Raw genomic sequence first — 21,966 nt, 5'->3', positions numbered from 1 at the left:
GACTGCTCCTTTCCTGTTTCTGACTTCCACCCATAATGACTCAGTAGACAAACCCTCCTCGACGACCTCCCTTTCTGCAGCTGTGATACTATCCCTGATTAGCAATGCCACTCCCCCACCTCTTTTACCACCCCCCCATTCCTTTTGAAACATCTAAACCCCGGAACATCCATTCCTGCCCCTGTGATATCCACGACTCCGTAATGGCCACAACATCGTAGCTCCAAGTACTGATCCATGCTCTAAGTTCATCACCCTTATTTCTGACACTTCTTGCATTAAAATAGACACACTTCAACCCATCATACTGGCTGCAACTTTGTCATGTCAATTGTCTAACCTTCCTCACAGACACTCTGCACTCGGTATCTGCCTGTTCAACAGCTACCCCATCCACTGATCCGTAGCTCCGGTTCCCATCCCCCTGCCAAACTAGTTTAAACCCTCCCGAAGAGCTCTAGCAAACCTCCCGCCCAGGATATTGGTGCCCCTCCAGTTCAGATGCAACCCGTCCTTCTTGTACAGGTCCCACCTTCCCCAGAAGGTATCCCAATGATCCACATATCTGAATCCCTCCCTCCTACACCAGTTCTGTAGCCACGTGTTCAGCTGCACTCACTCCCTGTTTCTAGCCTCACTAGCACGTGGCACCGGTAACAATCCTGAGATTACTACTCTGCTCGTCCTGCCTTTCAGCTTCCAACCTAACTCCCTATATTCGCTTTTCAGGTCCTCATCCCTTTTCCTAGCTATGTCATTGGTACCGATATGTGCCACGACCTCTGGCTGCTCCCCCTCCCCCTTAAGAATCTGGAATGCACTGCCCGAGCATGTGTGGTGGAGGCAGGATCAATCAAAGCATTCAAAAGGGAGAATACACAGGGTTACAAGGAGGAGGCAGGGGAATGGCATTAGGTGAATTGCTCAGAGAGCTGGTGCAGACACGATGGGGCGAATGGCCTCCTTCTGCACTGTAACAATTCTGTGATTCTATGATTGTGATTATTTTAAAAAAACAAATCCTAACTTTAAAAAGTAGCATTGCAAAATTAGTCATCCCAAATTAAATTAAGAATCAAAGTGGACCATCAGGCATTGACCTAGGCACTGGACACGACAAACACAAAGCCCAGTCGACCTTCATAACCATCCAGGGAATTGTGCCAAACTTGGGACAGTTGTCGTAGACTGGCCGAACAACAGCCTGACAATTATACTCTCAGAATCATACATTACAGCCAATGTCCCAAACTCCTCCATCACCATCCCTGGGTATGTCCTGTCCCACCAGAGGTGGCAGCACAGTAGTATATATACAAGAGGGAGTGGCCCTGGGAAACCTCAACATTGACTCCTGACCTCATGAAGTCTCATATCAGGTCAAACATGGGCTGATTACTACCTACCACCCTCCCTCAGCTGATGAATCAGTACTCCTCCATGTTGAACACCACTTGGAAAAAGCATTGGAAGAACAGAATTTATTCTGGATGGGTCAATATCCATCAAGAGTGGCTCAGTAGCACCACTACTGACTGAGCTGGCTGAATCCTGAAGGACATTGCTGCCAGACTGGACCTACAGCAGGTGGTCAAAGAACCAATACAAGGGTATAACATACATGATCTTATCCTCACCAATCTACCTGTTGCATATGCATCCATCCACGACAGTATTGGTAGGAGTGACCACTGCACCATCACTGTGGGGACGAAGACCCATCTTCACATTTAGGATACCCTCCATCGTGTTGTGTGGCACTACTACATGTTAGATGGGATAAATTCAGAACAGAACTAGCAACTCAAAATGGGCATCCATGAGGCTCTGTGGGCCATCAGCAGCATTGTATTTCACCACAATCTGTAAACTCATGGCCCAGCATATCCTACACTCTGCCATTATGGTCAAGTCAGGGGATCAATCCTAGTTCAGGGAGGACAGCATGCCAGTAGCAGCACCGGGTATACGTAAAAATGCAGTGCCAACCTGGTGAAGCTACAACATAGGGCTACACACATGCTAAACAGAAGCAGGATGCGGTTGACAGAGTAAAGCAATTCCCACAACCAACAGCAGATAAAAGTTCTGCAGTCTTGCCACATCCAGTTGTCAACGGTGGTGGGCAATTAAAACAGAAGGAGGGTCCACAAACATTCCCATCCTCAATGATGGGGGAGCACAGCACATCAGTGCAAAAGACAAGGCCAAAGCATTTGCAACCATCTTTACACAGAAGTGCAGAGTGGATAATCCATTTCGGCCTTCTCCTGAGGGCAGCAGCATTACAGATGCCAGTCTTCAGTCAATTCGATTCACTCCACGGGATATCAATAAACAGCTATGTGCAACAGTTATAGCAAAGACTGTGGGCTGAAAACTTCATGCTCCAGAACTTGCCAAGATGTTCCAGTACAGCTAAAACACTGGCCTCTACCAGACTCAGTGGAAAATTGCCCAGGTTTGCCACATGAATGACAAATTCAATCTGGCCAATCATTATCCCATCAGTCTACTCTCAAACATCAGCAAAGTGATAGAAGGTGTTGTTGAGTGCTATCAAGTGACACTTACTAATAACCTGCTCACAGATGCTCCATTTGGGTTCTACCAGAGTCAGCTGGCTCCAATTCTCATTATAGCCTTGGTCCAAACATGGACAAAAGGACTGAATTCCAGAGATGAGTTGAGTGACTACCCTTGACATCAAGGCAGCATTTGACCAAATGTGGCATCAATGAGCCCTACTAAAATTTAGATCAATGGTAATTGGGGGAAAACTCCACATTGGCTGGAGTCATACCTCGCACAAAGGATGGTTGTGGTTGTTGGAGACCAATCATCTTAGCTCCAGAACATTGCTGCTGGAGTTGCTCAGGGCAGTGTCCTAAGCCCAACCAGCTTCAGCTACTTCATCAATGACCTTCCCTCCTTCACAAGGTCAGAAGTAGGGATGTTCATTGGCAATTGCACAACGTTCAGTTCCACTTGCAACTTCTCAGAAAGTGAAGCAATCAATCAGTGACCATGCGCAGCAAGACTGGGACCAGCATTCAGGCTTGGGCTGATGAATGGTAAGTAACATGCACATCGCACAAGTGCCAGGCAATGACCATTTCCAACGAGAGCATTTAACCACCTCCTCTTGACGTTCAATAGCTATACCCTTGTCAAATCCCCTACCATCAACAGTCTAAGCAGTGGGGGGGTGGAGGGGGGTAGTGTCACCACTGACCAGAAACTGCAGTAGCCACAAACACTGTGGCTACAAGAGGTCAGAGGCTGGGTATCTTGCAGCAAGTAACTCACCAAAGCCTTTCTACCACAAACAAGGCACGAGTTAGGAATGTAATGGAATACTCTCCATTTGGCTGGACGAGTGCAGTTCCAACAACATTCAAGAAGCTCAACACCATCCAGGACAAAGCAGCTCACCCACCACTTTAACATTCACTCCCCCACCACCAGCACACCATGGCTGCAGTGTGCATCATCTAAAAGATGCACTGCAGCAACTCACCAAGGCTTCTTCACCAGCTGGTGCATGGAAACACCATCACCTGCAAGTTCCCCTCCAAGTGACACACCATCCTGATTTAGAAATATATTGCCATTTCTTTACCATTACTGGGTCAAAATCCTCAACCCCCTCTACCTAATAACACTGTGAAGTACTTACACCACAGCCTGCAACAGTTTAAGGAGGTTCACCATCACCTTCAATGTGATAAAAATGGTCACTTGAGAGAAGCTTTCTAAAGGAAATTATAGAAAACTGCTCAAGTGCAGAGATTTATCATAATGAATGCTCTGAAGGGTCCATTAATCCTTTAATGATCACTGGGACAATCCTTAATGACACTATTTTAAAATCACAGGAAAAGCTAAACTACAAATTTACCTCCATTTCATCAATTTCATTTTTCTGACTTTCTGCTGATCCTGGTGGGTGATTACCATCCCCATGAGCTGGTTCTTCTTGCTGGTCAATTTGCATCTTACTCTGAAAAGAAAAATGTGTTAGTTCCACAATCCATCATTTATTAAACACTACAATATAAACTAGTAGCTGCTTTTTTTGAGGGTAGGGGAGGTAGGAGCATGAGCAACAGATCGCTTTATATCTGACAAAGATTCAGAAGACTGATCCAGCAAAACTGACAATTCAATTCTGTCTCCCTCATGGTCCATCACCCCTGAAGCTCTCTCTAGTGACAGCACAGATCCGACACTCATGAGGTATGAAAATCACAAAACAAAATGTTGGTTTATGTCTATAAATCTTTGCTGGATAAAGTACTGGCAGTACTGAAGCCTCAGCCGTGAGCACATCACTTGTTAAAAACTCAGTACTAGTTTTGCAGGACGTGTGTCTCTATCCATATTAACCAACTCAGTTTCCAATGCTGTTGCTGTGGACAATTAGAGACCAGTCACATCCCTCTAGGAGAGGGAAGGAAAATCAGAGAGCTAAACAATCATGCACCAATGGACACAAGGCCTAAAAGTTGATATTTAGTCCATTCTTTCAGGTAGGGAAGATGCACAGTAGCTTTGAGGGAGAGGCAGGTTGGTTGTCAGGTGTTGATGGTGGAGCGGGTGAGAGCCCCTTAACACTACTGCCGAATTAAAAACAAAAATGCTGGAAATACTCAGGCCTAGCAGCATATGTGGAGAGAGAAACAAAGTTAAAGTTTCAGGTCTGTGACCGTCATCAGAACTCTTTCAGATTTCCAACTTCCATAGTACTTTGCTTTTATACTACTGCTGAATTAATACTTCCAATATTACAATTTTATGATGAATGGTTTCACTTCCCAAATTGCATAAATTGGCAAGAATTCAAAATGAGTATCAGACATAAACATTGTTCATGAAACAGTTCACTAAAAGCAAGACTATGCAAGCTACGTATACCTCCTCCTCTTTTAGATTAGTCTGAGATTGCTGATCAGTTTCCATTGGAACATCATCTGTCTCTTCACATTTCTGCACTTCCACCAACGAGGCACTGGATACACTGAAGGCACCGTGAATGTTCACCCGCACCTTCACCTTTACCTTAGAACTGGACCCATCAGTTTGAGGAACCACTTTCTGAATAGTAAAGTGACCTAAATAAAAAAGAAAATTATCTAGTAAAAACTTGTACATCAAAACACTCCCTTTAACGTTATATGCAATGACATTCCAACAAGTGTGAAAGGTAGGGGAACCAAAAACAGGGCTCTTTGGATGACGAGAGTGTGAGAGTGTGAGAGTGTGAGAGAGTGAGAGAGTGAGAGTGTGAGAGAGTGAGAGAGTGAGAGAGTGAGTGTGAGAGAGTGAGTGTGAGAGAGTGAGTGTGAGAGAGTGAGTGTGAGAGAGTGAGTGTGAGAGAGTGAGTGTGAGAGAGTGAGTGTGAGAGAGTGAGTGTGAGAGAGTGAGTGTGAGAGAGTGAGTGTGAGAGAGTGAGTGTGAGAGAGTGAGTGTGAGAGAGTGAGTGTGAGAGAGTGAGTGTGAGAGAGTGAGTGTGAGAGAGTGAGTGTGAGAGAGTGAGTGTGAGAGAGTGAGTGTGAGAGAGTGAGTGTGAGAGAGTGAGTGTGAGAGAGTGAGTGTGAGAGAGTGAGTGTGAGAGAGTGAGTGTGAGAGAGTGAGTGTGAGAGAGTGAGTGTGAGAGAGTGAGTGTGAGAGAGTGAGTGTGAGAGAGTGAGTGTGAGAGAGTGAGTGTGAGAGAGTGAGTGTGAGAGAGTGAGTGTGAGAGAGTGAGTGTGAGAGAGTGAGTGTGAGAGAGTGAGTGTGAGAGAGTGAGTGTGAGAGAGTGAGTGTGAGAGAGTGAGTGTGAGAGAGTGAGTGTGAGAGAGTGAGTGTGAGAGAGTGAGTGTGAGAGAGTGAGTGTGAGAGAGTGAGTGTGAGAGAGTGAGTGTGAGAGAGTGAGTGTGAGAGAGTGAGTGTGAGAGAGTGAGTGTGAGAGAGTGAGTGTGAGAGAGTGAGTGTGAGAGAGTGAGTGTGAGAGAGTGAGTGTGAGAGAGTGAGTGTGAGAGAGTGAGTGTGAGAGAGTGAGTGTGAGAGAGTGAGTGAGAGAGAGTGAGTGTGAGAGAGTGAGTGTGAGAGAGTGAGTGTGAGAGAGTGAGTGTGAGAGAGTGAGTGTGAGAGAGTGAGTGTGAGAGAGTGAGTGTGAGAGAGTGAGTGTGAGAGAGTGAGTGTGAGAGAGTGAGTGTGAGAGAGTGAGTGTGAGAGAGTGAGTGTGAGAGAGTGAGTGTGAGAGAGTGAGTGTGAGAGAGTGAGTGTGAGAGAGTGAGTGTGAGAGAGTGAGTGTGAGAGAGTGAGTGTGAGAGAGTGAGTGTGAGAGAGTGAGTGTGAGAGAGTGAGTGTGAGAGAGTGAGTGTGAGAGAGTGAGTGTGAGAGAGTGAGTGTGAGAGAGTGAGTGTGAGAGAGTGAGTGTGAGAGAGTGAGTGTGAGAGAGTGAGTGTGAGAGAGTGAGTGTGAGAGAGTGAGTGTGAGAGAGTGAGTGTGAGAGAGTGAGTGTGAGAGAGTGAGTGTGAGAGAGTGAGTGTGAGAGAGTGAGTGTGAGAGAGTGAGTGTGAGAGAGTGAGTGTGAGAGAGTGAGTGTGAGAGAGTGAGTGTGAGAGAGTGAGTGTGAGAGAGTGAGTGTGAGAGAGTGAGTGTGAGAGAGTGAGTGTGAGAGAGTGAGTGTGAGAGAGTGAGTGTGAGAGAGTGAGTGTGAGAGAGTGAGTGTGAGAGAGTGAGTGTGAGAGAGTGAGTGTGAGAGAGTGAGTGTGAGAGAGTGAGTGTGAGAGAGTGAGTGTGAGAGAGTGAGTGTGAGAGAGTGAGTGTGAGAGAGTGAGTGTGAGAGAGTGAGTGTGAGAGAGTGAGTGTGAGAGAGTGAGTGTGAGAGAGTGAGTGTGAGAGAGTGAGTGTGAGAGAGTGAGTGTGAGAGAGTGAGTGTGAGAGAGTGAGTGTGAGAGAGTGAGTGTGAGAGAGTGAGTGTGAGAGAGTGAGTGTGAGAGAGTGAGTGTGAGAGAGTGAGTGTGAGAGAGTGAGTGTGAGAGAGTGAGTGTGAGAGAGTGAGTGTGAGAGAGTGAGTGTGAGAGAGTGAGTGTGAGAGAGTGAGTGTGAGAGAGTGAGTGTGAGAGAGTGAGTGTGAGAGAGTGAGTGTGAGAGAGTGAGTGTGAGAGAGTGAGTGTGAGAGAGTGAGTGTGAGAGAGTGAGTGTGAGAGAGTGAGTGTGAGAGAGTGAGTGTGAGAGAGTGAGTGTGAGAGAGTGAGAGAGTGAGAGTGTGAGAGTGTGAGAGTGTGAGAGTGTGAGAGTGTGAGAGAGTGAGAGAGTGAGAGAGTGAGAGAGTGAGAGTGTGAGAGTGTGAGAGAGTGAGAGAGTGAGAGAGTGAGAGAGTGAGAGAGTGAGTGAGTGAGTGAGAGAGTGAGATTATGAAGAAGTAAAAGATGCATGTCAGGTGAATTCTTCAAGTGAGAACCAGGCCAAATACAGTAAGTTGAGAGGAGAGGTGAAGAGGAAAATAAGACAGGCAAAGAGAGAGAAAATAAAATGGCAGTTAACATAAAAGGAAACCCAAAAATCTTCTACCGGCATGTAAATAGTAAGTGAGTAGGAAGAGGTGGAGTGGGCCTATTAGGGACAAAGAGGGTAAGAAAGGTTTGGAGGCACAGGGCAAGGCTCAATAAGCACACATGTACTTAATAAGCACTTTGTGTCAGTATTTACTACGGGAGTGACAAAACATCGGTAGAAGTAGAGAGAGTAAAGGCAGTGGATGCGATAAAAGTTGAAAAGGAAGGAGGCACTGGAAAGACCGATTATGCTTAGGGGAAGTCACCTAGTCTGGATGGCTTGCATCCTAGTTGCTAAAGGAAGTGGGGGTGGAGACAGAAGGGCTTGCCATAATCTTCCCTCGAATTGGAGAGTGACAAATGTGACACCCTTATTCAAGAAAGGATGTAAGGACAGTCCTAGCAACTACAGGCCAGTTCGTTTATCACTGGTGAGTAAGGATTTAGAAAAAAAAAACAGGCTCTTGGAAAGGTTTGAGTTAAGGACAATCAGCACAGATTTGTAAAAGGCAGATCATGCTCGATGAATCTAATTGAATTTTTTGATGAAGTTACAGAAGGTTCATGAAGGGAACGTGGAGGTCGTTGTCTATATGAATTTTAAGAAAGTGATAAAGTACCACATAAAATGCTGGTTAACAAAATTGAGGCTCATGAAATAGGAGGGTCAACGTCCAATTGGATAAAAATATTGGCTTAAGGACAGAAAACAGCAAGTCATGGTAAATGGTTGTTTTTGAGACTAGAGAATGATAGACAGTGATGTTCCCCAAGGGTCAGTGCTATGACCACTCCTTTTTGCTGCTATGTAGAGTTGGCTTGGATCTTGGAATACAGAGTATAATTTTAAAATTTGCCAATGGTACCAAAAATGGAGGAATGGCAAACAGTGAGGATAATATTAACTGCCTGCAACAGGACATAGGCAGACTAGCTGAATGGGCAGACAAAGGGCAGGTGGAATTTAATACCGACAAGTGTGAGGTGATGTATTTTGGCAAAAGGGATGGTGTGAAGCAAAATAGATTTAACGGCACAGTTTTAAAGAAGTGACAGTGTGCAGAAATAGAGGGACGTGGGGGTGTATGTGCATCGATCTTTGAAGGTGGCATATTGAGAGTGGTTAGCAAAGTATATGGGATCATGGACTTCAAAAATAGAGGCATTGAGTACAAAAGCAGAAAAAAGTTATGCTGAACCTTTATCAAGCTCCAGTTAGGCCCCAACCGGAGTATTGCGTCCCGTTCTTGTCACCATACTTAGGGAAGGATGCAAGGTTCCTTAAGAGGGTGCAGAGGAAATTTACCAGAATGGGTCCAGGGATGGGGAATTTTAGTTACAAGGTTAGGTTGAAAAAGCTGGCGTTGTTCTCCCTAGAGCAAAGGTGATTGAGGGGAGATTTGACAGAGGTGTCCAAGATTATGACAAACTTAGGCAAGTTTGACCAGGAAAAACTGTTCCTATTAACTGATGGTACAAGGACTAGGGGACACAGATTGAAGGTTTTGGACAGGAGATGCAGGGGGAATGTAAGGAAGAACTTTTTTGTTCTTACACGAGTAGTAATGACCTGAAACACTCTCGAGGGTAGTGGAAGCGGAGGCAATGATTTCAAAAGGAAACTGGATGGGCACTTGAAGGAAATATACTTGCAGGGCTATGGGGAAATTGAGCGGGAAAGTGGGACTGACTGGAATGCTCCGCAGAGAGCTGGCATGGACTCAATGAGTTGAACGGCTTCCTTCCATGGCGTACATTACTGACTTAAAAAAGTGTTATTTTTATAGGGAATACAAAATTTCAGGTCTGCCATAGCTAGTCTCGGTTTAGAAATCACTGGTCTCTCCCGTAAGCACTCAAATTCCTCACAATCAGGAACTTACTTTTGCTATTCAATGTCTAGATGTATGATAGCATAATCTGGAGTGAAGTAACATGAGACCCTTGTTATGTGAACTGGTTTATTTTTCTTCATTCATGGATGTGGGTGTTGCTGGCACTGCCATCATTTATTGCCCATCCCTAATTTCCCTTGAGGTGGTGGTGAATGGAACTGAGTGCCTTGCTAGGCTACTTCAGAGGGCAGTTAAGAGTCAACCGCACTGCTGAGAGTCTGGAGTCACATATAGGCCAGACAGGTAAGGATGGCAGATTCCTTCCCTGAAGGACAGCGATGAACCAGAGAGGTTTTTTTTTTTTTTAGGACAATCTGGCAGTCTCATGGTCATTATTATTGTTGATTTTAGCTTTTTATTCTAGATTTATTTAATTAAATGAATTTAAATTCCCAAGCTGCCATGTTGGGATCTGAACTCGTCTCGGGTTATTGGTCCAGGCCTTTGGATTACTAGTCCAGCAACATAACCATTATGTTACTGTAGCCACTAACTGGATATGATGACTCTCAAGTGTCCTCACATGTTCTTCAATTTTCCAGAAGGTGGACTAATTACATCAGTGGGATGAGTGTGATGATTTACATCATAAATGAATACAGAATGCAACTATTAAAGTAAATGTCATTTTAATCACAATGTACATTCAACTCTTTATAAATAATAAAAATACACAACACTGTCCTAGTTAGTTGCTTAAGTTAACACTTCATTTTGGCCAGCTTTCATCACTGCATGAGATCGAGGCTCATCTGGGCCTCAGTGGTTCCCTTAAGTTAGACTGATCTCAGCCATACTTTCCTCAGCTAATGCTGCCAACTGACTTCAAATAGGTCTCTTTTCATTATTCTTGTGGTCACCCGAGATAAAAAGTTTGGCAGCTGTACCCCCAAGTCCTTCCCTGCCTGGAGCTGGCCTGTGGAACTACCATTTCAGCCTGTTACTTCCATTCCCTGGCTTGTTGCCCTCCTCCATGCCGCCCCACTTCCTCCCAAGATATCTAATTACGGCTGCTTTCAGAATGAATAGTGTTATACCAGTAAAATTAGCTTGGATGATTCATATGGACAAGCTTAATGATCTATTCCATTGTTTGAACAGAGAACGTGCAACTTTCCAGTAGACTGCTCATCATCTTCACCCTCCACATGGCTGTACGTTGGATTTTAACTCTTCATTCACTGACATTAACTTTAACCTAATACTTCAATATAGCTTGTGCTTGAATCCTTCCACCAGGGAAATGGCTGAAAATAGGTGAAATGCAACACTCCGTGTTCTCAAACTAATCCCAGGAGAAGTATGGGGAGAAACAGAAAAAGGGATGAAACTTCAGCTTGGAGGAATCTTCATAAACTCTGTTATCCCCCAGAAACTACACTTGAGCTTGGTAGGAAGGGCACCCATTAATACTCAAACCTACTTTTAACATCCGCCAAAGAAATCTATTCCAACTGTGCAAACTTTCCTTTCAACATGAAAACAGCATTTAGAGAAAACATAAGCATTTACTACATCTCACCAATTTTGGGGTCAGGATAGGGCAACTCCTTGGGACAACTGTAAATTGCTTCAAGGTTGAAGGATTCTTTTCTATAGAAAGTAAGAACTTTGGAGAATGGTGCTGCATGGTTCTTGGGGAAGACCTCACAATCACTAAAAAATAAAATTTAAAAAATGGCAATCTATTTGATTCAATTTCAAATACACTGAAAACTAAATATGCTACTCATTCTCCACACAAGCCATTCATCGGAGGAAAACAATACTATAATTATTTCATTGCAAAAGTCTAACAGCAAAAGGTTTGTTTGCAGCTACATTAAACGTGCTCCAAGTCTTGAAGCATATTCCTCTCATTGGTTAACTTACATGGTTAATTTGTGCAAGAAAGGGAGAGGAAAATTAGGTCAAATATAGAGACTTTAATGTAGAAAAATATCCCACTGTGCTTCAGAAGCATAAATCAGACAAAAAAACTTGCGCTGAGCCAAAGTAGATCTTAGCTGGGTGGGTTTTCATGAGTGTCTTAAAAGAGGAGGGGTAAGGTAGAGAGGTACAGGGAGGAAATTCGAGAGTGTAGAGCCTAGATGTTTGAAGGCACAGCCTCCAATGGTAAGACCAAGAGAGTGGGTTGCACAAGAGGTCAGACATAGGGAAATAAGGAGCTCCAAGAGAAAGCTACAGAGATAGTGAGGGTAGACAAACAGGAGGATGAAAATTTTAGACTGCAGGACTTGGGTGATTGGGAGTGAGTGAACATAGGTTAGTGTGTACAGGGGTGATGGGCGAGTGGGACAGGACATGGGCAGCAGAATTTTGGATGAGATGAAGTTTATAGAGGGTGGAGGACAGAACGGCAGCCAGGAGAGCATTGGAATAATTGAATTTGCTGGTGACAAAAGCAGATAGGCTGAGGCAGTAGTAGACTTGGCAATACTACGGTGATAGAAGTAGGCGGTCTTCATAATGGAGAGAATACAGGGCTGGAAGCTCAGCTTGTGGTCAAGGGTCAGGAAAGGAAGTGGGTGCTAAGCAGATTAGTGGGAATAGGGTCAAGTGAGGATTGAGGCGAGTCTTATTGACCAGATAAGCTCATAGAAGACATTGTGAGGGATGGTAGGAGAGAAACTAGATACAAATGTGGGTACTGGACTAGAGAAAGGAAAAATCTTTTCAAATCACAAAAGTAAAGTACTGCAGATGCTAGAAATCTGAAATGCAAACAAAATGCTGCAAATACTCAACAGATTTGGCAGCATTATTGGAGACAAGAGTTTCTCTCCCCGCAGGTGCTGCTCGACCTGCTGAGTACTTGCAGCATTTTCTGTTTTTATTAAATCTTTTGGAAAGATTGGCTTTGTGGGCAAGCAGGAGGAATGCGGCAGAGGCAGCTGAATGGATGGTCACAATTTAGGTGACATAAGCTCCTTGTTCTCTTGTTGGTGAGGGTGAATGGGTCTGGAGAAGGGTTGAAAGAAACTGTATGTAGTGGAGAGAAGCAGTTGGGAGTTATTTGTTTTCTGGCTTTATTGTGGAATAGTGAGTGGTTTGGCAAAACAGCAGGAACAGATAGTGCACGTGCAGGAATTCATCAAAAGCAGAAAGCATCAATTTTAAAAAATATGCACGGACCACCAGTCTGTTTCCTATAGACAGATTACAGGACAACTTTGCCACCTATTTTCTTCACTTTTGTCCTCTGGGACTCTAGTGTTAAGATATGGTTCCAAGATTGATGACAGCCCTCTGGTACATCACCTGTGAGCTATGTAAGTAAGGGTCTGACATTCCACCTCAGGAGCCAGAGATAGGCCGACTGTCCTCACTAGAGAATTTCCAGTAAGGGTCAGTGGATTGCAAGAACCGTGGCTGTATTAATATTTGGCCATGATGTCACTAGCAGTATTGGCATATACTAAGCATTTAAGCAATATAAACTGTGATGCATAAATTATTGCACTCTCTTTTCCTTGAAAGCAATACCAAGACTCCTGAAAATTGCACGGGAAATTGAACAGAGTCCTAACTTCAGGCACCTAGGTTCACCAGTGATGCAAATTGATTTAGAAGCTGGACATGAATGCTTACCCAAGCCCTTCCTCAGCAGGCGAATTCCACCTCATGGAAATTGGGAATGGAACCAAGTCTGTGATAGAGAATTCCCTCACTTTGAATGCAGGTGAAAGAATAGCACACTAGGGGAAAAAAAAACAAACCTGAAGTACAATACTTCAAAGACAGTTTTGCCTCAAAAGTAATGAGTGATCAATTGGCAAATTCATCAAAATCGGGAAGCAGGAGACAGTCTGTGATCCACAACTGTTTTACTCTCAATCCATAGTTCAGGTCAAATATCAGTTTCCACTCTTCCCTTCTAGACTGACTCCCTGTCCAGAAGGAACTTCCCTGACTGAGGGAAAAACCTAGCCCTTAAATACAAGCTACAACAACCATCACCTGCTCTCTATTAACTCTGAAGTAAGTTCTGGTCATTAAAGGGACCAGCATTTTCAACATTGTCAATGTGTCCTGGTGCACTTGGGGGAACAAAAATGCCACAGAAGTATTGACGCTGACTAGTTAATCATATGGATCTCTTCTGTGACAGTCGAATCATGGCATGAGCATAAAGGCAGCTGAAAACACCTATTTCTGTATCGTATTGATGTGGTAATGCCATGGAGGAGATGAATAGTGGGCAGCACAGTGGTTAGCACTGCAGCCTCACAGCTCCAGGGACCCAGGTTCAATTCCGGGTACTGCCTGTGTGGAGTTTGCAAGTTCACCCTGTGTCTGCGTGGGTTTCCTCCCACATGCCCAAGACTTGCAGGTTGATAGGTAAATTGGCCATTAGCAATTGCCCCTAGTATAGGTAGGTGGTAGGGAAATATAGGGACAGGTGGGGATGTGGTAGGAATATGGAATTAGTGTAGGATTTGTATAAATGGGTGGTTGATGGTCGGCAAAGACTCGGTGGGCCGAAGGGCCTGTTTCAGTGCTGTATCTCTAAACTAAACTCTTGCCTTTGATTTCTCCCATTGTGCATCTACCACCTCACCTCAAGCAGTTTGTTTGTGAATAATCATAGATCTTGGAGGCTGTAGAAGCTGTTCATTTTGCAAGGCACATTCCATGGCAAACAAAACATTAAAGTCATACATATGCAAGATTGCTTGTAAATCAAAACTATATTAATATAAAGTATCAGTGATGTAAACCATCTTCAATGGTTTAAAAAAATGTATCTGGCTCCTATATCTTCCCAATGACTGAGCAAAATACAGATCGACTAGTGAGTTTGCTGGACTGTACAGGTGGGATGAGCCATTCACCTACCAACACTAAACAAAAAAATGCCTTGGCTGGTGTTAAGACAGCAGCACCACCACCACCTTTGTCACACCACATTGCTGACCTACAAGCTCTTCAAGAAAGGAGAAAGACAGAAAACAGGAAATTACAGGTGTCATAGGGAAAATGCTGGAATCTATTATTAAAGAGGTTATAGCAGGTCATTTAGAAAATCACAATGCAATCAAGCAGTCAACATGGCTTTGTGAAAGGGAAATCGTGTTTGATTCATTTGCGGAAGTAACAAGCAATATGGATAAATGGAACCTGTGGATGTGGTGTACTTGGATTTCCAGAAGGCATTTGATAAGGTGCCACATCAAAGCTAATAAACAAAATAACAGCCCATGGTATAGGGAATAACTTATCAGCATGGATAGAACATTGGTTAGCTAACAGGAAACAGAATAGGCATAAATGGGTTGTGTCACAGGAATGAGTACTGGGGCCTCAACTATTTACAATTTATATCAATGACTTTGATGAATGGACAGAATGTATGGTTGCGAAATTTGCTTACGACACAAAGATAGGTTGGAGAGTAAGTTGTGAAGCAGACATAACTAGTCTGAAAAGGGATATTCACATTGGTTAAGTGATGTGAGCCGCATGGAAGATGGCAGGATCCCCAAAGACACATTGTACAGCGAGCTCGCCACTGGTATCAGACCCACCGGCCGTCCATGTCTCCGTTATAAAGACGTCTGCAAACGCGACATGAAATCGTGTGACATTGATCACAAGTCGTGGGAGTCAGTTGCCAGCATTCGCCAGAGCTGGCGGGCAGCCATAAAGACAGGGCTAAATTGTGGCGAGTCGAAGAGACTTAGTAGTTGGCAGGAAAAAAGACAGAGGCGCAAGGGGAGAGCCAACTGTGCAACAGCCCCAACAAACAAATTTCTCTGCAGCACCTGTGGAAGAGCCTGTCACTCCAGAATTGGCCTTTATAGCCACTCCAGGCGCTGCTTCACAAACCACTGACCACCTCCAGGCGCGTATCCATTGTCTCTCGAGATAAGGAGGCCCAAAAGAAAAAAGAAAAAAGTAAGTGAGTGGGCAAAGATTTGGCAGATTGAATATGAGGGAAAGTGTGAATTTGTCCACTTTGGCTGGAAAAATAGAAAAGCAACATATTATTTAAATGTAGAGACTGTAGAACTCTGATACAGAGGGATCTGGGTGTCCTAGTACACAAAACACAAAAAGTTAGTATGCAGGTATTGCAGGTGATTAAAGGCGACAAATGCAATGTTGTCATTTTTTGCAAGGGGAATGGAATATAAAAGTAGAGATCTTTTGCTACAGATGAACAGGGCATTTGAGAGACCACATCTAGAGTACTGTGTACAGTCCTTTCTTAAAGGAGGATATAATTGCATTGCAAGCAGTTCAGAGAAGGTTCACTTAACTGATTCCTGGGATGAGAGATTATCTCATGAGGAAAGGTTGGACAGGTTGAGTTTGTATTGGTTGGAGTTTAGAAGGATGAGAGATGATCTTATTGAAACAGATAAGATCCTGAGGGGACTAACAAGGTGGATGTTGAAAGGATATTTCCCCTTGTGGGAGACACGAAAACTAGGGGGTACAGTTTAAAAATAAGGGGTCTGTATGAAAAATATTTTGTTAAGAGTCCTCAACATTAGATAAATGCCAGAAATGACAATTCCCCAACTGAGTTACTGTTTAAAAAATTTAAATTTACAGCACTGTTTTTTAAAAAAAATATCTATTTCATTGGTTAACCAGTGTGAAGGGCACAGAGGGCACATACTTGAAGGAAAAATCAGTGGCAAACCAGTGGGAGGCATTCATAAGAGATTCTTTGGGCACACTGCAGATATGTCCCCACAAAGAAAAAGGGTGGTACTGCCAAATCTAGAGCCCCCTGGTTATCTAGAAGCATACGGGCAGAGAAAGAAAGCTTATGACGATCACAAAAAATTTAAATAATTTCAAAAGCCTAGAGGAATATAGAAAGTGCAGGGGTGAAGTAAAAAAGGAAATTAGCAAAGCAAAGAGAGCACATGAAAAAATATTGGCAGGTAAAATCAAGGGAAACCCAAAGAGGGTTCTGGGTGTCCTAGTACAGGAAACACAAAAAGTTAGTATGCAGGTACAGTAAGTGATTAAGGCGACCCAAAGATGTTTTATCAGTACATGAAGAGCAAGAGGATAACTAAGCAAAGGGTAGGGGTTATCAGAGATGTACAAGATAACTTATGTGTGGATGCAGATGATGTGGGCAGGGTTCTTAATGAGTACTTTGTCTCTGTCTTCACAAAAAAAAGAGGGATGATGCAGACATTGTAGCTAAAGAAGAGGTGTGTGAAATATTAGATATGATAAGCATAATGAAAGTGGATAAATCACCAGGTCGGATGGATTGTATCCCAGGCTGTTAAAGGAAGCCAGGGAGGAAAGAACAGACACTATGAAGATCATCTTCAAATCCTCACTGGCGAGGTACCAGAGGACTGGAGGTCTGCAAACGTCGTACCATTGTTTAAAAAGGGTGTGAGGGGTAGACCAAATAATTATAGGCCAGTCAGTCTGATCTCAGTGGTGGGCAAATTATTAGAATCAATTCTGAGAGATAGGATAAACTGTCACTTAGAAAACCACGGATGAATATGCTAAATAGCCACCCGCCACAGAATTGCAGCGGCACAGGGAGGTGGTCAATTTCTGCACCCACCGAAGGGACAACAAAATCCAGCCCATTATGTGGGGAATCATAGGCATAAGTCTTAACCCCGCCAACCCATTAATACAGCACATCGGTATGCTAGCATGTTAGACCTTAGACTGTTTACAGAAGTTTTATTTATGTACATTAAGTCCTACAACAGAAACTAAGATAGTCAAGTTCTCCCACTCAAAATGACATTTTTTAAAAATTAAAATTACAATGTGGTGACACCCCGATACTCAAAGTCAAGTCAGTGGGAAGAACTTAGTACCAAAATTGAAATTTCTTGTACCTAAAATTAAAAATAATTTTACAACACAGAAGCAGGCCATTTCGATCACCAGGTCTATGCGTGTTCATGCTCCACATGAGCCTCCTTCCACCTTATTTCATCTCATCCTATTAAGATATCTGCTCTACTTTGGATTGATATGTAATTTGCAGCTCAGTCTGCACTAATGGTATCCCAACTCAGTAATTTCAGCGATACAATAAAAATAAAATTTCAGTGACAGGCCTCTGAAAAGAGAATGCCAAACTATGCATCATACATACTTCGGACCACAAATGATACAAACTTCTCACCTGCAAAGCACAACCACGTGCTACAGCCTCATCCGCATTTAAAGTTGTACTCAGGGTTTTACCAAAGAACTTGGTAATTCTTTCTTTAACAGCAGGGATACGAGTTGCTCCACCCACAATCTCAACAGCATAAATATCCTCACGTTTAAGTTCTAAAGGGAGGAGAAACATTTGTTACTGAAGGAATGTGGTACAATGGCACAGTAGGAAATGGAGAAAGATAAAATGTTCCATTATGAAAGATTTTCTTCTTTACAATACTCATTAATATAGATACTAAGTCTATGCTGAAACTTGGAAAGTAATCCATTCTAAAGGCATCATAAAAACTCAATTCACACTTTCCTAAGACTGCTTTGCGACATGAGAACTACAGTGGTGTGATAGAATCACTGAAGGGGAAAATTACTTTAGGTTCTTTTAACTAAATTGTAGCATTTCCATCAAGTTGGCTTTTTTGGTGAATAGGCTTCAGGATTCAATTTCTGAAATATGTACAAGACATGTATATTTAAAGCAGAAACGACAAAAAAAAGCTTCTATACAGGACAACCTTCTATATCTAATGAAAATACAAACACGAACCAAAAAAAGCAAGTCAAGATACTTAGAATTAATTTTCTCCCCTCCCTTTTTCTCAAGGTGTTGTCTTTTCGCTGGGAGCCAGTTCCATAGACACTAGAGGCCCTCTGGTACTTTGCTCAAGTCATCATTCTTTGAGTGCGCACCATGGCAGTAAGCACTGGCAGGAGATCTGACTATAATTGAAGTGGCAGGTGATTAAATTCGATGTCCATATTCATGCACATCCAGCAGAAATCTTGGTCTTTGCCTTTCCCATCCCAGGGTAGTAATACCGATTTTAGCCACCATCTTGGCGTAGGTCAGCAGACTCAGCCGTCACAGGGGATCAAACCTGGAATTTTCCTGGTTTTTATTTTTGCTTTAATATACTGAGCCATCGAGAAACAATGTCAAGAGCTAATAAATTGCAACAGTAAGTTAGAAAAAACATTTCCATGGAGTTTAAGAATAGCGAATCTTTTCGAACAGGTAGATATTAAGACAAAGACATTATTAAGAAATTAGGAATGCTAGGGAACTGGTCATTCAGCCCCTCGAGCCTGCTCTCTCATTCAATTAGATCCCAGCAGATCTGCTCCTCAACTCAAGTTGTTCACCTTAGGTGCATATCCTTACCTGAAAGAAATTTAGCTACTGCACTCCAGAAGGTTCCAACTGTCCTAGCATCCACGGCTTTTTGGGAGAACGCTCCAGATTTCTATTACTGCGTGTGAAAAAATGCTCCCTGATTTTGCTCCTGAATGACCTAGCTCTAATTTCGAGATTCTATCCTTTTGTTCTTGATTCCCTCATCAGAGGAAATAGTTCTCTATCTCCCCTATAAAATCCCTTTAAAATTCTAAACATCTCTAGTGGTTCACCCACTCAATCTTTTATATTCACGAGTTCCTCAGGGTAGTGTCCTAGGCCCAACCATCTTCAGCTGCTTCATCAATGACCTTCTCTCCATCATAAGGTCAGAAGAGGGGATGTTCGATGATGATTGCACCATTAGCAACTCCTCAGATACTGAAGCAGCCCATACCCATATGCAGCAAGACCTAGACAACATACAGGCTTGGGCTGATAAGTGGCAAGTAACATTCGTGCCACACAAGTGCCAGGCAATGACTATCGTAAACAAGAGAGAATCTAACATCTCCCCTTCACGTTCAATGGCATTACCATTGCAGAATCCCCCCTCAACAACATCCTGGGGATCACCATTGACCAGAAACTGAACTGGAGCACCACATAAATGCTGTGGCTACAATAGCAGGTCAGAGGCTGGGAATTCTGAGGCGATTAACCCACCTCCTGTCTCCCCAATGCCTCTCCACCATCTGCAAGGCACAAGTCAGGAGTGTGATGGAATACTCTCCACTTGCCTGGATGGATGGAGCTCCAACAACACAAGAAGCTCGACACCATCCAGGACAAAGCAGCCCGCTTGATTGGCACTCATCCACTACCTTCAACATTGACTCCCTCCACCACAACACACAGTGGCAACAGTATGTACCATCTACAAGATGCACTGCAGCAACGCACCAAGGCTCCTTCAACAGCACCTTCCAAACCAGTGACCTCTACCACCTAGGAGGAGGACAAGGGCAGCAGATGCATGGGAACACCACCACCTGCAAGTTCCCCTCCAAGTCACACACTATCCGGACTTGGAACTATATCGCTGCTCCTTCACTGTCGTGTCAAAATCTTGGAATTCCCTTCCGAACAGCACTGTTGGTGTACCTACACCCCAAGGACTGCAGCGGTTCAAGAAGGCAGCTCACCACCACCTTCTCAAGGACATTTAGGGATGGGTAATAAATGCTGGCCTGTCAGCGATGCCCACATCCCCCGAATGAATAAAAAAACCTTTATGCAATCTGTTCTCAATTTAATCCTCCAAGTCGACAGAAGCTTTGATCGGAGAAAACTTTATACTGCTATCCTACATGTAGGAGGATATGATCTGTCCATGTAATTACCTAAAACTTGCGTTACTTAAAGTTATGAAAAGATATGAGGCAAAGGTGAGTAAATGGAGTTGAGGTGCAGATCTGTGATCTAATTGAGCGACAAAGCAGGCTTGAGGGCCTGCATGGTCTTCTCCAGTTTCTAATTCATCATTCTGGTGCTGCAACCCCTCCAAAGTGAATATGTACCTCAGGTGCCCAAAACTGAACGTGCCAGTTTAGATGGGGCCTAACGCAAGCTCTCTACATAAATTGGATAAGTATTTGAAAAGGAATATAACAGCTACAGGAACAGGTTGAGGAAATGGGACTAGATTTGAAGAACAAGCTGCAATGAGCTGAATGGTGTCTTTCTGCATCGTAATTACTATGATTCTATAATTAGAAAAACAAAGTGAAACTGATAAACCAATCCGAATTAATCTGTTTACTCACTGGTTTGTTCCATAATACTGCGAAGAGGAGACTCCACTCTGAACAAAAGAGTACTGCACATCTCTTCAAACTGGGCCCTTTAAAAAATACAAAATAGAAAAACAAAATTGAGAAGTTTTAACAAGATTTGAGAAAATGTTATACTGCTATCCACCAAGTAAAAATGTCATCTGTCCACCCACTTTCAAGAAAACAAAAAGATTATTTCTGTCCGATGCACTTTGAAAATCATATCCTTGTGAACTACATTTGTGTACTGTTTCTACTATAAAACCACAAATACTAAAATATAGTGTACCAGAATAGACACTGACTCAACAGTTACTAGAGGTGATATCTGGTCAGGTTAGAAATCAGTCTTTCGATTTGAATGCAAAATATGCTTCCAATTATTGGTCCAGTTTCCTTGACAATTGTTTCTTCTCTCTCTCATCTTTTTAAAATTTGTGTCTCAAGGTTTTGGGTCAATGTCACAACTTCTCAGCCACCATCTTAATTTGGGACATATCGTCATTCCTTCAGTGGATCAAAATCCTGGAAATCCTTAATAGTATTGTGGAAATACCTGCACCACATAGACTACTGCAATTCAAAACGACCCACCAACACATTCAAGGATAACTAGCGTTATGATCCTGTTTTTTAAAAAAAAATATGCAGTATGTCTTTAAGACAGCAAAGGATCAGTGCTGCTTTAAGAACAAGCAAGCCTCAGGAGTTAGAGAAGGTGCATTCTGGTTACCCGGCAACAACCATAAAAATCCAGAGACGGGATACAATGTTGCCGACTGCCTTTTGAAGAAACTGGCTAACTGGTTTGTACAGACACAGACTGTCTGCCAGCATATACCGAATAAGACAGCTCGCCCTCTGTCCATTTAAACCCTATTTATTATACTCCCAGAATTCTGAATAGTGAAGCCAGATCAATTTCTTAAAAGAAAATAACCAATTACTTTAACTACTGAACTGTAATTGCTGAATTCATCACTGGACGGATGAGGAGTTGAAGCTTCGGATGCTGGACTTTTTTTTTAAATTCCCATCGGACGGCTGCGAGGACTTCAAGCAACCTTGGACAGTTCCACATTGAAAGATTCTTCTTTGGCAGGAGCGTAAATCTGCACAGACTTCTCTATTTTTTAAACATTTTTTAAAATGTCGTTTATATCTTAGTAGTGTTTCAGAATTTAGTTTTTCTAATTAAACAGTTAATTTGTTGATCTAAAGACACCTGGTTTGGTTCGCCTCATTCGGGGGGGGGGGGGGGGGGGGGGTTAATAGATGGTTCAATTTGGCTGTGGTTTTCTTTAATTTGGAAAGTTTAAAGTGACATTAGGCGATCTGAGGAGGGACAGAACAAATAGACAGTACGTTTCTCCCACCGTAATCAGAATCCTATATTTTGATTGGGG

General features: G+C 43.1%; 1 protein-coding gene across 1 annotated transcript in view; it reads right to left on the bottom strand.

Annotated features, from left to right (window-relative positions):
- LOC137375982 (heat shock 70 kDa protein 4-like) overlaps positions 1 to 21,966 on the bottom strand; it is an 84,545-nt gene that overhangs the window by 30,994 nt on the left and 31,585 nt on the right. Inside the window, exons 8-13 of the mRNA XM_068043820.1 lie at positions 20,552 to 20,628; positions 17,574 to 17,725; positions 13,034 to 13,140; positions 10,965 to 11,098; positions 4,918 to 5,114; positions 3,902 to 4,003 (exon numbers count right to left, since the gene is read on the bottom strand). Of these exons, the coding sequence (XP_067899921.1) occupies positions 3,902 to 4,003; positions 4,918 to 5,114; positions 10,965 to 11,098; positions 13,034 to 13,140; positions 17,574 to 17,725; positions 20,552 to 20,628 (769 nt within the window). The remainder of the gene's footprint in view (positions 1 to 3,901; positions 4,004 to 4,917; positions 5,115 to 10,964; positions 11,099 to 13,033; positions 13,141 to 17,573; positions 17,726 to 20,551; positions 20,629 to 21,966) is intronic.

The sequence above is a fragment of the Heterodontus francisci genome, chromosome 12 (genome assembly GCF_036365525.1).
Source record: "Heterodontus francisci isolate sHetFra1 chromosome 12, sHetFra1.hap1, whole genome shotgun sequence".
NCBI lineage: Eukaryota > Metazoa > Chordata > Chondrichthyes > Heterodontiformes > Heterodontidae > Heterodontus > Heterodontus francisci.
This window is presented reverse-complemented; position numbering and strand designations above follow the sequence as displayed.